The sequence below is a fragment of the Impatiens glandulifera genome, chromosome 6 (assembly GCF_907164915.1).
Source record: "Impatiens glandulifera chromosome 6, dImpGla2.1, whole genome shotgun sequence".
In the NCBI taxonomy this organism is placed as follows: domain Eukaryota; kingdom Viridiplantae; phylum Streptophyta; class Magnoliopsida; order Ericales; family Balsaminaceae; genus Impatiens; species Impatiens glandulifera.
The window spans coordinates 15,948,457-15,963,100 of NC_061867.1; the positions used below are offsets into that span (position 1 = coordinate 15,948,457).

Sequence of the window (14,644 nt, forward strand, 5' to 3'; positions counted from 1 at the left end):
TCGGGTTAGTCAAAGACTTATTAACGGTTGAAATGTCCACATTTAATATTTGAGACTATATTCAAATCCCACTATAACTTCAAAATAGATTGAAGTTTAAGAAATTTTAACATCAATTTACGTGTCAATATTCTTTTTTAAAATAAAATATTATTTTACAAGATTTTAAACAAATATCACAATTTGAATTTTGGGTACAAGTTTAAATAATATTTTAGATTTGAAATAATCAAATTAAAATTTAAAATATTATTTATTTGAAATACAATTGATTTTTAATTTTATGATTTGTTTATATTTCAACATTTTATAATTAAGGAATATTTTATAATTTAACAACCCGTGAAGAGTTTATATTTTTTAATCACTTCATATTGTGTATTTTGATATTTTTAGAAATTTTCGGGACAAAAATGTCCCGAAAATAGAAAATTTTGAAAACTTTCAGGATAAATACGTCCAGAAAGTTTTCATTTTCGAGAGAAAACGTCCTGAAATTCTATTAAATGCTTAAAACCAAACGCAAGATGCATCCAAAACCTTTCTGCAAGCATTTGAAGATATTTTTGCTCATTGAACTTAGAAGTATGCAGTAAGGAAAATGATAATAAATAGATAAACAATAAATATATCTATACAATAAACATATTTATATAATAAAATATCTAAATAATAACCCGATCTAAACAATAAACAAATTTAAGCAATAATGGAAATCTTTAAAGAATAAGACATTTAAAGATATGTAAATTGTAAAGTAGGTTCTTTTATAATATATATATATATTTGAATGACTTATAGTCATTTATTTAAACCCAAAAAGGAAAAAATGAGTACATGAGTTTGAGTTAAGAAAACTACAAGTCTTTTGTCCTAATTATGAAACAAACAATTAACATCCTATAACATGATATTGTTGTTTATGGCACAATTAGAATCCCACATCGGAAGATGATGGGAGTGAAAAAAGTTTCTTAGTATATAAAAGAAACTATATTCACAATTAGTATAAATTCCACATCGGAAGATGATGGGAGTTGGGGAAGTTTCTTAGTGTATAAAAGAAACTCTCCCCTCTTTGGTTTATTGCACCCAAATTTGTATCTCTTTTCCTTATTAATTGATAGCCTTAGTGCTCGTAGACGTAGGCAACATTTTGGCCGAACTCCGTTATCAAATTCTGTTAGTGTTCATTCTTTTGTTTTCTTCTTTTGTGGTCCTGTCAGGGTTTTTCCCAACAAGTGGTATCAGAGCCGAAGGTTCGTCCTTGACATGGTGGAGTCTTCAAAAGGGGCGTCAACTCCTTCGTCATCCTGGACGAGGACACCGATGTCGAATTTGAAGTTTGCGGTGGAGATCTTTGATGGAACTGGACATTTCGGCATGTGGCAAGGTGATGTTCTAGATTGTCTTTTTCAGCAGGGTTTAGATGTTGCTATTGAGGTCGGAAAGCCAGATGGTATAGAAGAAAAAGAGTGGAGTATCATAAATCGGTTGGCGTGCGGAACAATTCGATCATGCCTGTCCAAAGAGCAGAAGTATGCTGTGAAAAATGAAACTTCTGCACAAAAACTGTGGCAAGCATTGGAGGACAAATTTCTGAAGAAGAGTGGTCAGAATAAGCTCCTTATGAAGAAGCGACTGTTCCGGTTTGATTACCAATCAGGTACTACTATGAATGAGCATATAACTAAGTTTAATGAATTAGTAGCAGATTTGTTAAACCTTGACGTTAGGTTTGACGATGAAGATCTTGCGTTGATGTTGCTATCGTCCATTCCTGATGAATTTTAACACTTAGAAACAACGTTACTTTATGGGAAGGGAAATGTTTCTCTTGATGCTGTAAGTTCTGATTTATATAGTCATGAATTGAGAAAGCAGGATAAAAGGAAAAACAAAGTAGGTATAGTAGATGAAGCATTGATGGTCAGGAGCCGTCAGCAGAGCAAATCAAAAGGGAAAGGATTAAGATCTAAAAGTAGAGTTGCCAAAGATGAATGTGTTTTCTGTCGTGAGAAAGGACATTGGAAGATTAACTGCCCAAAGTTGAAGAAGAAAGAGAAAGATTCTGAAAATGCGAATGTTGCAGAAAACAAAGGTGATGCAGATTCAGAATACTCTTTATCAATGTCACACACAACATCACATCCTGATGCGTGGATATTGGACTCAGCCTGCACTTATCATATGACACCAGTTCGAAAGTGGTTCTTTGACTTTAAGGAGCTAGATGGTGGAGTTGTTTACATGGGAGATGCTAATACATGTAAAATAAAGGGGATAAGTTCAATCAAACTGAGGAATGATGATGGATCCACCAGAATTATTAGAGATGTTCGGTACATACCGAATATGAAAAAGAATCTAATTTCTTTGGGGGCCTTGGAGTCGAAAAGCATACATGTGAAATTGGAAAATGGAATTCTTAGGGTAATATATGGAGCGCTAGTGATGTTGAAAGCTATCTGGAAGAGTAATAATTTGTATTACTATCAAGGTAGTACAGTTAATGGGACATCATGTGTATCAACTTCCGGGAGCAGTAAGGAGTTAGAGGCAACAAAGCTATGACATATGCGATTGGGGCATGCTGGTGAGAAATCTATGCAAACTCTTGTCAAGCAAGGATTGTTGAAAGGTACAAAAGTTTGTAAGTTAGATTTTTGTGAACATTGTATTCTGGGAAAACAAAGCCGAGTAAAATTTGGCACTGCTATCCATAACACCAAGGGTATTTTGGATTATGTGCACTCAGATGTCTAGGGACCTGCCAAGACTCATTTTCTTGGAGGTAGACATTATTTTGTTACTTTTATTGATGATTTATCCAGAAGAGTATGGGTGTTTACTATGAAGAATAAAGGTGAAGTGTTTGAGATTTTTCTTAAATGGAAAAGTCAAGTTGAAGACGAGACATGAAGAAATATCAAAATTCTCCGGACTGATAACGGTGGAGAATACAAGAATGATCCATTCCAGAAGTTATGCCAAGAGTGTGACATAGTTCGACACTTCACAGTCAGAAAAACACCACAGCAGAATGGAGTATCGGAACGTATGAACAGGACATTGGTGGAGAAAGTTCGATGTATGTTGTCTAATGCTGGGTTAGAAAGAAAATTTTGGGCAGAAGTTGTGTCATACGTTCAACATTTGGTAAATCGCCTACCATCATCTACACTTGGTGGCAAGACTCCATTAGAGGTATGGTCTGGAAAACCTGCAACTGATTATGATTCTTTGCATATTTTTGGTTCTACTGTATATTATCATGGAGTTGAATCAAAGTTGGATCCACGAGGAAAAAAACTCTTTTTATGGGATTTACTACAAGAGTTAAAGAATATCGCCTTTGGTGTTTGGATGCAAGGAAAACCATTATCAGTAGAGATGTTACTTTTGATGATTATTTAATGTTGAATAAGGTAACACCAAACAAGATTGATTGTACTCCGCAACAGGTGGAGTTTGAGCAGATAAAGATAAACCCAACTATAAGTGACTCTCCGGCGACAGACGAAGAGTTAAATGAGGAAGAGGTTCCGACCCAAGAACCTTCAGAACAAAGTGAATCAATTGCTGTGAATAGGCCAAGACGAGTTATTCAAAAACCAGGTCGGTTTGTTGACATGGCGGCCTATGCACTTCTAGTCGTAGATGATGTTCCATCCATTTTTTCAGATGTCAGTCGAAATACTAAAAATGGAAAAAGGAGAGGTGTTATGGAAGATGAAATGCAATCTATTCAGAAGAATGAGACATGCAAGTTGAGGCATCTACGAAAAGAGAAGAAGGCTATTGGTTGTAAATGGATCTTTGCTAAGAAAGAAGGATTTCCTAAAAAAATTGATGTTCGCTACAAGGAAAAATGGTAGTTAAAGACTACGCTCAGAAGGAAGGAGGTGATTATAATGAGGTACTTTCTCCTGCTGTTAAACACTCTTCCATTAGAATTTTGTTGGCCTTGGTAGCGCAGATGAATTTGGATCTAGCTCAAGCAGATGTGAAGACCGCAGACATACACGGTCATTTGAATGAGGAAATCTACATTTATCAACCAGATGGATTCAAAGTTGCTGATAAAGAAAATTGGGTTTGCAAGTTGAACATATCATTGTATAGGTTGAAGCAATCGTCGAGACAATGGTACAAGCGACTTGACAAGTTTATGATGAAGCACAAGTACACAAGAAGCAGATTCAGTTCATGTGAGTATTTGCGCAAATTGCAAGATGAGTCTTACATCTATCTACTCTTGTACGTTGATGATATGTTGACAGCATCAAAGAGCCAATATGAAGTTGACAAATTGAAGGCTCAATTGGGTAAAGAGTTCGAGATGAAAGACATGGGGAAAACCAAATCAAATTGTTTAGATTTGGTAAACATCTTCCGCGTTTGAGTCGGCGCTGAAGAGCGCCAATTGGAAGCACTGAAGGTTTATTTTTTAATATTGAAGATTAATATTTGGATATTGTGCCAAGGTGGAGATTTGTTGTTTTTGGCACAATTAGAATCCCACATCGGAAGATGATGGGAGTGAAAGAAGTTTCTTAGTATATAAAAGAAACTATATTCACAATTAGTATAAATCCCACATCGGAAGATGATGGGAGTTGGGGAAGTTTCTTAGTGTATAAAAGAAACTCTCCCCTCTTTGATTTATTGCACCCAAATTTGTATCTCTTTTCCTTATTAATTGATAGCCTTAGTGTTCATTCTTTTATTTTCTTCTTTTGTGGTTCTGTCAGGGTTTTTTCCAACAATCCTATAACATGATATAACCAAACAGCTAACAAAGAAACATATAACTATCTTTCCTTGAACAAAGTAATCAGACTTCTTCAAACTTGATATTTCATTGTTGACAAAGCTCATAATTTTCCGACGTTACGGGAATACGCCTCCACGTGAATGAGAGGAAGACCATCAAAATCAATGTCACTCCATACCTCATTCTCATTCTCATTCCTTCTTGCCTTGAGAAGACCCTAACATTCCTCACTATCTAGACTTGATATATTAGTGCTCCATATAAACACTTGAAAACTTTGGACTGAAATGAGTCTCCTTTAGTCTTTGTAGGTATTAATCCTTTAATTTGATCCCAAACCTAAGGAAAACTTTGCAACATGAAATTTTTAGCAAACTTCCTCCAAAGCATACTAGTATATGAACATTCATCAAAGATTTGAACAATTGATTCCTCACTACCAGAATAAATGACACAACTCGTGCTAAGTATCATCATAAACTTACTAATTCTAATTTTGTCCCTTGTCATGAGTCTTTCCCTAAATGTGAGCCAAAGAACAAAGAACAATTTGATGACATGTATGATTTTTTAGGACCATACATAATGAGTCAATCAACTAATTGCTCCTGCTTCGTATGCACTACCACACCAATCCCGGTATGAACTTGCTGTTTTTCACCACTTTCCATTCACGAAAATCAACCCGATCTTGAAACTAAATATGGTTTATTGCATACAGAATCCTCACACTTCTAGAATAAGCCTCAGAAGATCATTACATTCACTATTGCATTCACCATTATTAACATTTCTAACTGTTACCATTTGATGTTCTCTTATAAGCCGAACCAAACCCGATACATATGTCCCGCATTCCGCCTCACTATTTTTTAGTGACCACGACATTTTCTCCTTAATTTATTAGTTTTACAAATCTGCATAATAATTTGAAAAATTAATTAAAAATTTTTACGAGAAAATGATAAACAAACTTAAAATAAGGTAAATTAAATGTTTATCAATTTTAAATTTTGACATTTTTAACTTGTCTAACAAAATAATATAAATTTAATGTGATTATTTTTAATGTCCATTTAATTATCATTTTATTTTATTTTTTTTATTTTTATTTTTGTATATTAATTTTAAATGATTAATTAAAATATTAAAAAATATATATTATAAATTCACCTAAAATGTAAAATATTTATTTACAAACAGTAATTATTTAATTAAGTGTTTAATTTTTTATTATTATCAATTTTTATCATATAACATTTGTTATTTTAACTATTAAATATTTTTTAAATATATATATTTTAAATTATAATATAACTTATTAATGTTTAATAATTTATTTATTTAGTTTTTACCAAATAAATGTCTATATTAGTTTTAAACTGTGATGTTTAAAAGATCTTACAAATATTGTGATATTATATTGAGCTATATAAGTTTTCTTCCTTAAGTCAAAAATCAAAATATTATCAAATAAAATATCAAGGGTTTTAAGGAGTTTTATGAAATAACTAAAACTAAAATCTTATCATACTCTCCTCAGTGATGAACAATGAACTTCTTCTTCTTCTTCCTCTAACCTAACCGTCTCTTTACTTGATTCTCTGCGCCATGAGATTACAGAAATCAGTGAACGAAGAAGCAAGAATCGTCAATTGAACTCGATCAAATGGCCTTAGCCACTGCGAAATTGACAGAATTACCATTCCGTGGCACAATTCCTCTTGTCTATCACCCATCATCCTCTCTTCGTTTCCGTTTCTTCATTTATTCATACCCAAAACGTGCTTTTTCTCTCTTCAAACCATTCTCTTCACTTCGTTCCACCACAGAATCCACCAATACCACAAACCCTACCTCTGGCATTCAGAAACCAAAGGTTTCTTCTTCTGCTCCCTGGATCAAAAAGTGGCCATCTCCCAACACACCAAATGACTCGGACCTGAGAGGAGCTGATACGAACAACAACAATAGAGGAGGAGAAAATCGCACGGAAAGTCGGTTTTTTGATGGAAGGACTGGTGGTGTAGGGACTACTGCAATTGAAAGAATTGCTCTCCGATTGCGGAATCTTGGTCTGGGCTCCGATGATGACAACAAAAGCGAAGAAGAAGAAGACGAAGAAGAACACACTGAAGTGAAAAGAAAAAGAAATGAACCAGTGAATAGCGAGGAGAAATTAGGGGACTTGTTGAGGAGAGATTGGGTGAGACCTGATAGGATGTTAATTCAAGAAGAGGAAAATGAATCGTGGTTGCCATGGGAGAGGACGGAGAGCAATGAAGAAGGTGGTAAGAATGGAACAAGGAAGAAGACAGTGAAGGCACCTACATTGGCAGAACTGACCATTCAGGATGAAGAACTGAGGCGGTTAAGGAGGCAGGGGATAATTCTCAGGGAGAGGGTCAGTGTGCCTAAAGCAGGGTTAACTGCAGCTGTACTTGAAAAGATTCATGAACAATGGACTAGATCAGAAATAGCTAGGCTTAAATTTCACGAAGATTTGGCTCATGATATGAAGACAGCACATGAGATTGTTGAGGTTTGTGGATATATATTGCATATACACTATTAATTACTATCAATCTCTTTTTAATCCTTCGGAACAGAAAAACAGAAATTGATTCAGTGTCATTAAGAACTTCTGAATCTATTTGAACAAAATGGAAGATTACATGAACATCATTTGTTTGCAGCTAAAATGTTGAATTATTGCTTGTTATCAGCGTCGAACTGGAGGGTTAGTCATATGGAGGTCAGGAAGTGTGATGGTTGTGTATCGTGGAAGCAACTATGAAGGGCCAACTCTGATTCAGAGGGAAATGGAAGCAGACAATGATAATATTTTCATTCCAGATGTAACTGCTGCTAAAAGTCCTATTGAGAATCTTGAAAATAAAACAGTTGTGAATCCTGAGAAAATAAAGGTGTCTCTTCCAACACGTTTGGCAAATATGACGGAAGAGGAAATGGAATGCAATGACCTTCTTAATGGTTTAGGTCCACGTTTTGAGGATTGGTGGGGTACTGGAATGCTACCGGTTGATGCTGATTTGCTTCCTCAGACAATTTCGGGTTACAAAGCCCCTTTTAGGCTTCTTCCAACTGGGATGCGATCTGGGCTGACAAATGCAGAGATGACTAATCTGAGGAAGCATGCAAAATCACTTCCATGCCATTTTGCCCTTGGTATTATTCAAACTTTCTATTTGAGTTTATTTGTTTTATATGCTTATTTCTGCAGCTGATATATTATATATCCTTAATAAAGGAAGGAACAGAAATCATCAAGGTCTAGCTGCTTCTATAGTCAAGGTGTGGGAGAAAAGTCTCGTGGTAAAAATTGCAGTGAAACGTGGAGTACAGAACACAAACAATAAGTTAATGGCCGAGGAAATAAAGGTATGTTAATATGATGCTTACCATGAATAAATTGCTAGGGAAGGCTATTTAGTTTTATGGTTGAATGTACCATTTAACTATGATTCGATGTGTTTTCAACTGAAAAATGAAATGTTCCATTTGCATAAGATTCAAGTGAAATCAGTTTACCAAATTGCTATTGATTGTTGCTTAGGGAGATGTAGTATGTGGATGATCAATCCAGTTCCGAAAGACATCAAAGAGGTTCTGGCTAGAAATCCTGATTTCAGTCTTACGTGGATTTCTAGGTTATTTAACAATGCGACTCATTGGGGTGCTCATAATAATATTTGCATGGATAATTTAGCTTGCTTTAATTTTTCAAATGTTTTTCTTAACACTGTTTGTAAGGACTCTTTTGGTTGATATAAGGAAAAGATCCATTTTGATCTTCAATTGTATTTTAGTAAATGAAATAAAAAATCTTGATAGTCAACAGCTTACTATTGGGAACGACTTAACGTTTTAGACTGCCTGTAGGCTGTAGGTTATAGCTACCTACTATTTCGTCCATTGAAATGAACAAAAGACAATTGCTCTTCTTGGAGTTTCTGTTTTTGTATGATTTTACATTTTCCAAGTCAATCTTGTCTATTACCAAATTTTGTTCTATAAAGCTTCTACAAAATGGACAGTATACGTTTTTTATGTAGGAGATAATGTTCAATTCTCTTGTAGAAGAGATAAGGAAGTAATCTTTATTGGCAGATATTTAGTTTGTGCACATAGGTAGTCTTTTGAAATTTTTTTGATTAAAAGATAGAATCATACCACTATTCTATGCTGGGTATGAGTGTCCAATGAGGAAAAATAAAGATTTTCATGACTTTCTGTTTGCTAGTATCAAAATGCCAGTAATTCTATCCTAAAATGTAAAAAAAAAAACATGAATATGATATTCAAGGCTAAAATATAGGCTGAATAAAGATTTAATTGTAGAAAAGCAGGAATTCTATTTTAAACAAGTGTCTCCTCTTACAATTGTTCTTGAAATCCTGTAACAAGTTAGGATCTTCTATGGCTTATGGTTCTTTCCCACAAGAAGCTCACTTGCAGTTGCCTGATTATAGCTGGTCCTTTCAGAATGAGTTTTTAGGATTCATGATTTGAATATCAATAAATTAAACTGTTAGTTTTTCAGGGTTAAGAACACGGACAATATTGTCGTACAGTTATGTAACGAATATCATTATTTATATCGAATCAATTTGTGTATATCAAAATAGGGATGCTAGTGAACCTGACAATTCAGAGTACCAATTACTTATTAGGAACAGCTACACCAGTAATATTGAAAACTGCCTACGGTTATATAGGTTGAATTCTTCACAATTTAAGTCTCTTGGACCTTATATTATCTACAGTTTAATTTTGGTCCTTAAACATGAGGTTGGGATGTGTTTTTTTGTAGTTGGAATTCTTGGTTATACCATGCCCCTGACTATGTGCATACTTTCCATTTTTCATACTTTTTGAAAGTGGGTTTTACTTTTAACATATTCCAAGATTTAATAGCTTTGGAAAGAAAAAACATCTAAAAAGGTAAGGAACATAAGTTGAGTAATTGGTCATATTCTATTGCAATTCATGTTTATTGTGTTACTGTATTCCATGTTGTCGCCTACTTTGTTCCCATCTAAATCCGGTTTGTAATGATACATAACAACTTCTGAAATATCAAAGTTGTCTATTTTTTCTTTATGCAATGTAACATGATTAAGCTTCAATTTTATCAAACGCCCCTAAATGAACTCTATGGTCCAGTTAAGAGTCTGCATATATGTAAAAATGTCAATTTTTTAACAGGAATTAACTGGTGGTGTGTTGCTATTGAGAAACAAATATTACATTGTAATATACCGAGGCAAAGATTTTCTACCAACAAGTGTTGCTACCGCTTTAGCCGAAAGGACTGAAATGACCAATCAGGTTCAAGACGTTGAAGAGAAAGTACGGAGTAAAGCAGTTGAAGAGAAAGTACAGAGTAAAGCAGTGATGCCTGCAAGTGGGCAGGTGCAAGCTGGTACTCTGACTGAATTCTATGAGAATCAGGCTAAATGGGGAAGAAATATAACTGATGAAGACCGAGAGAAGATGATAGAAGAATCTGTCAGAGCTAAAAGTACTAAGGCTGTCATGAAAATGGAAAACAAACAGACTCTTGTAAGTTCTATATTCTCCACTCTTGTTTTTGGAAACTTATGTTGCCTATATGCTGGGAGAATCTGTTGTATGCTAAATATCCTTTACTCTTTATATTCCAAATACCTCTTAACTTTACTTAGAAGATTCACTGGAAATCACGAGTATAATCTAATTTAATAACTAACATGTAATATGATTGGCCAGATTCTATATGTTCCTAAGAAAGTGATTATTTTCAATGAAAAATGTGAAAATATCTAGAAATATTTTGGTGACTTGCAAACTGGAGATTGCGTGAATACAGTTTCACAAGCATGCAAGAGATATTGTCTGTGCAGTCCCCTGCAAACTGGAGAGATCCCTATTAAAAGGAAATTAAGAAGGAATTCTAATTTATCCTAATTGATCGAATTTCACCATCTGTATCTGACTTTTGTTATTTCACAATGGAGCTAATTCTTCACGAAGCTATTGTTTACATTTACTGTAAATTATATAATTTTACTGAATTGTGCTCACTTCAACAGGCTCAATCCAAATTGCTGAGAGCAGAGAAAATGTTGGCTAAATTAGAAGCATCTATGATCCCTGTTGGACCTTCTGATGACCAGGAAACATTAACTGAGGAGGAAAAATCCATGTTTAGAAGAGTTGGATTAAGGATGACTCCATACTTACCTCTAGGTAATAGTTTGATTTTTATTTTCATTGTTTATCATGCGAATGTATAATTTACAACATTTCTTTCTGGACCTACTAGGAATTAGAGGTGTTTTTGATGGAGTTATTGAGAACATGCACTTGCACTGGAAACACAGAGAACTTGTAAAGTTGATTTCCAAACAGAAGAATGCTGCCTTTATTGAAGAAACAGCAAGATTGTTGGAATATGAGAGTGGAGGGATACTAGTCACAATCGAAACTATTCCGAAAGGTCATGCCCTTATTTATTATCGTGGGAAGAATTATAGGCGACCAATCAGCCTGCGGCCAAGAAACCTTCTAACAAAGGCCAAAGCCTTGAGGCGTTCTATTGCCATGCAAAGATATGAGGTTTTCTTCTCTTAAAACTATATTATAATCAAATAGAAGACATATAGTTAGATGCATTATACTTCATGTTGCTTTTAACACTGTCTTTTCTTGGTAGACTCTCACCCAACACATGTCCGAGCTGGAGAAAACAATAAAGCAGATGAAGCATGAAATTGTAAGTGACAATGTCATGTTTAGCTAGATTAATTCTTTTTTTTCATGCTATTATGTGAAATGAATACAAGACTGAGGTTTGGGAAGTTTTTTCTTCAAAGATCACAATGATTAAAATGTACTAAAAAAAATTAGAAAAAGACAATTAACAGGAAATAATGAACTGCAAGAAGAAGAGGGCAAAGGGAAGAGTTTTGTTTTGAACTGGGGGGATGACTATTACATTTTAGATTTACATTGTAATCGTGTTACAATAGTTGTGGCATTTTTTTTTCTAACTAGGTTCATTTAGAAGTAGAAACTATGTCCACATTAAAAGTAATAAATATGTTTGAACTATTGCATTCACTTCCTTGACCATTTGAGTTTCACCATCCTCATTTTCAAGTTCCTTTTCTCTTTGTCAAATTTTTACATAAAAAATTTATTATATACTTAATTATTCAGTTATTTTCTCCCACAAGACAATGTGACCTTCGCGTTGGCTGTGGTGTAATGAAAAGTTGTTCCACCGCTTCAATTGTTTTTTATTAAGTTATTTTCTATCCTCTAGAGACGCCTTTGATCAATTTATGACCAATACAAACTTTATATCCGTAAGATCATGATTTCTAATTAACCTCATCTGTCCTTAAGGTTAAATTTATACATTGTCAGATGCCACTTATAAAGATGATACATTAGCATTCATAATCTTGACAAAGGCCTCAATAATTTCTCATGTCTACAGAGACCAACTAAGCTTCACAGTCATAACTTTCACATTTTATCATTATTTTATTTATTTATTTATTTTTTCAACTTGGTTACATGGTTAGGACTGTCAATATTGAAAAATTATATTGTAGACAATAAATACAAAATATTGTTCATGGAAATATTTAAACTTTCAGTTGCTATTTACTGCATTCTGTCTTTGCCATGCATCTGATAATACCACATTATAATCGATAGAATTAGCAAAAGCCATAAATAATAAATGGAGATGAGAGACTCTGAAGAACAGGCCAAAGGCCTAGATGAGTAGAGAACCCGAACTATTCAATTTCATTCAATAACAATTCAACATAACCTATTCATAATAGTTGCTAATATTTATAGTACTAGATTTTTAAACTCAAACCGCTTATCACTAACAACTAAATACTAATTGTTTAACTAATATTCCTACAGTTTATTTTCGGCAGCAATTTGCTATATTTTCGACTTAAGTCATTCATAGCTAGCCAACTTAAGCCAGACTTTTTAGCATAGTTTCAGTTGAATCTAAATATATATTTCTTTTAAATGTCATGAAGCCTCAAATCCGCGACTTTGTGGTTATTAGCCTTGTGCTCTACTACTGAGTTAAAGGAGCTTTCTAATGAATATAAATAATTAAATGGTTTTAAACAACTGATATCGCATGAACTTATTTCAAATTAACACTTAATTATTTAAATTTAAGTGATAACGTGTGCTATCAAACACCGTCTTAGACTCAAGTTTCATTTGCTGTTGCATCTTCCATCGTTGCTTACAACTCAATCCTGACCAAAAAAATAAAGGGAATAATGAATAATCTTTACAGGGCGATTATGAAGATGAAGTTGATGGGAACACCATTAATTTCAAGCATGATGAATTCGCTAATACGTTGGACTCGGTCGAAGTAAGTAATTTTTACTGAAAAAAATGATGGCCAAGAATCTGCCCTTAATGGGTGGTTAATGTATCAATCTTTTGAATTTTCTTCTACTTGTTGATATCAGGCAATTATATTTTATTTTGAAAAAGTAAATAGTTCTAGGAACTTTCTGTTATGCAGAGTGAAGATGATGAATCTTCATGGAGTAATTCTGATAATGATGATGAAAATGAGCTTGAGTGGGATGGCAGTGAAATATCGAAGAATTTAGACCTGGATAATGATTGTGGTCCATCTTCCTTGGTTGGCTGATTTTTGTTGATTGAAAATACGCATACCAAAAAGATACACCCTTTGAAGCATCTGTTTCTCAGGTATTGCATCCATTCCATTCCATTCAATTATTTGTTTTTGCTTTCGCATTCATTCAAATACAATTAAAGTCATCTCGTCTAGACTCTCGAGTAGGTTTTATTTTATGTGGCTAATCATCCAATCTCTTTGGCCATAGCATAGCCTCGGTTATAGCTATGACCCTATTAGGTTGTGATTGTGTTTTGATTCATTATTTTATGAACTGTTGCAGTTAAAGCAACTGAATCACCCACCAATGGTAGTTTCAGGTTCGATTTTCACTTAAATCACCTTTGATTGATTGGGGATACGTTAAAATAAAAGTTATAAGATCTTGACTTATTCTTCTTCATAAGATTACAGGCTATGGCTACATTGGTTCCAAAAGGGTAAAGTTGAAATGAAGAAAGTATGTATATTAATGGAAGTGCTGACATTGGTTTATATCCAGGTAATCTTAACTAATATGAATCATTTTATTGTATAACAATAATATCGATATAGTTTGGTAGCATTTGTGGGGGGAAAGGAAAGGAAACATGGGAAAATAAGATAATCCTTTGCAAAATGTATTCTCTAATGGTGAAAGATGTATAAGAATTATTATACAGTGAATGAATGTCAGATAATTTCTTCGATCGAAACCATTACTTATGTTTATTGTCGTTGATAAACAGTTTTGCAAGAACTTTTCAAATGGATTCTTCTTAAAGACACACTTCTCAATGGAATTTAGATATTAAAATGGTGTTCATATTCAATTTTGTAAAATTTGAAATTGAATGTTATACTCTTTTTAGTGGTCGATAATAAAATATTCTAATGGAGAATTCAGCCAATTATTATTGAAATTTAAGCGTATAGGTAGACATTCATTCTTGTTTCAAACTCAAGTAGGTCTGTATAAAAAAAACTCGAAATGATCTTCCAGTTTTGGGGAGAATTCGCAAAACTCTGCTTAGGTAGACATTTATTATTGTTTCATTATAGTTTATTGGCAATAAGAGGTAAATATTCTCAGCCTTCTTGGAAGTTCTGGGTTCGAACCCGTCGGGCGACAAGTTTTGCTTGTCTGATTAAGTGTGTTTGTGGGCTATTTGTTTAATCCC

The 14,644-nt window shown here is 33.8% G+C and overlaps 1 protein-coding gene across 2 annotated transcripts; it reads left to right on the top strand.

Moving 5' to 3' along the window:
• Positions 1-6,310: 6,310 nt before the first annotated feature.
• LOC124941449 (CRM-domain containing factor CFM3, chloroplastic/mitochondrial-like) lies at positions 6,311-14,170 on the top strand. Of its 2 annotated transcripts, none has more exons than XM_047481781.1 (11): positions 6,311-7,319; positions 7,504-7,966; positions 8,049-8,179; positions 10,007-10,363; positions 10,873-11,029; positions 11,106-11,398; positions 11,496-11,555; positions 13,125-13,205; positions 13,362-13,555; positions 13,768-13,804; positions 13,892-14,170. In XM_047481781.1, exons 1-9 carry the CDS (start codon positions 6,447-6,449, stop codon positions 13,491-13,493), a joined length of 2,547 nt encoding a protein of 848 aa, XP_047337737.1. In that variant the 5' UTR covers positions 6,311-6,446; the 3' UTR covers positions 13,494-13,555; positions 13,768-13,804; positions 13,892-14,170. The 2 variants fall into 2 exon arrangements, with proteins under 2 accessions (XP_047337737.1, XP_047337738.1); XM_047481782.1 differs by having other exon boundaries at positions 13,899-14,170.
• Positions 14,171-14,644: the final 474 nt, after the last annotated feature.

Bases quoted from the DNA above. Each gene is read 5' to 3' on its own strand.
- LOC124941449 (XM_047481781.1), top strand. From the start codon at position 6,447: ATGGCCTTAGCCACTGCGAAATTGACAGAATTACCATTCCGTGGCACA. The intron at 7,967-8,048 runs GTATTATTCAAA...TCCTTAATAAAG, and splicing joins TCCATGCCATTTTGCCCTTG to GAAGGAACAGAAATCATCAA. The intron at 11,399-11,495 runs GTTTTCTTCTCT...TTTTCTTGGTAG, and splicing joins TTGCCATGCAAAGATATGAG to ACTCTCACCCAACACATGTC.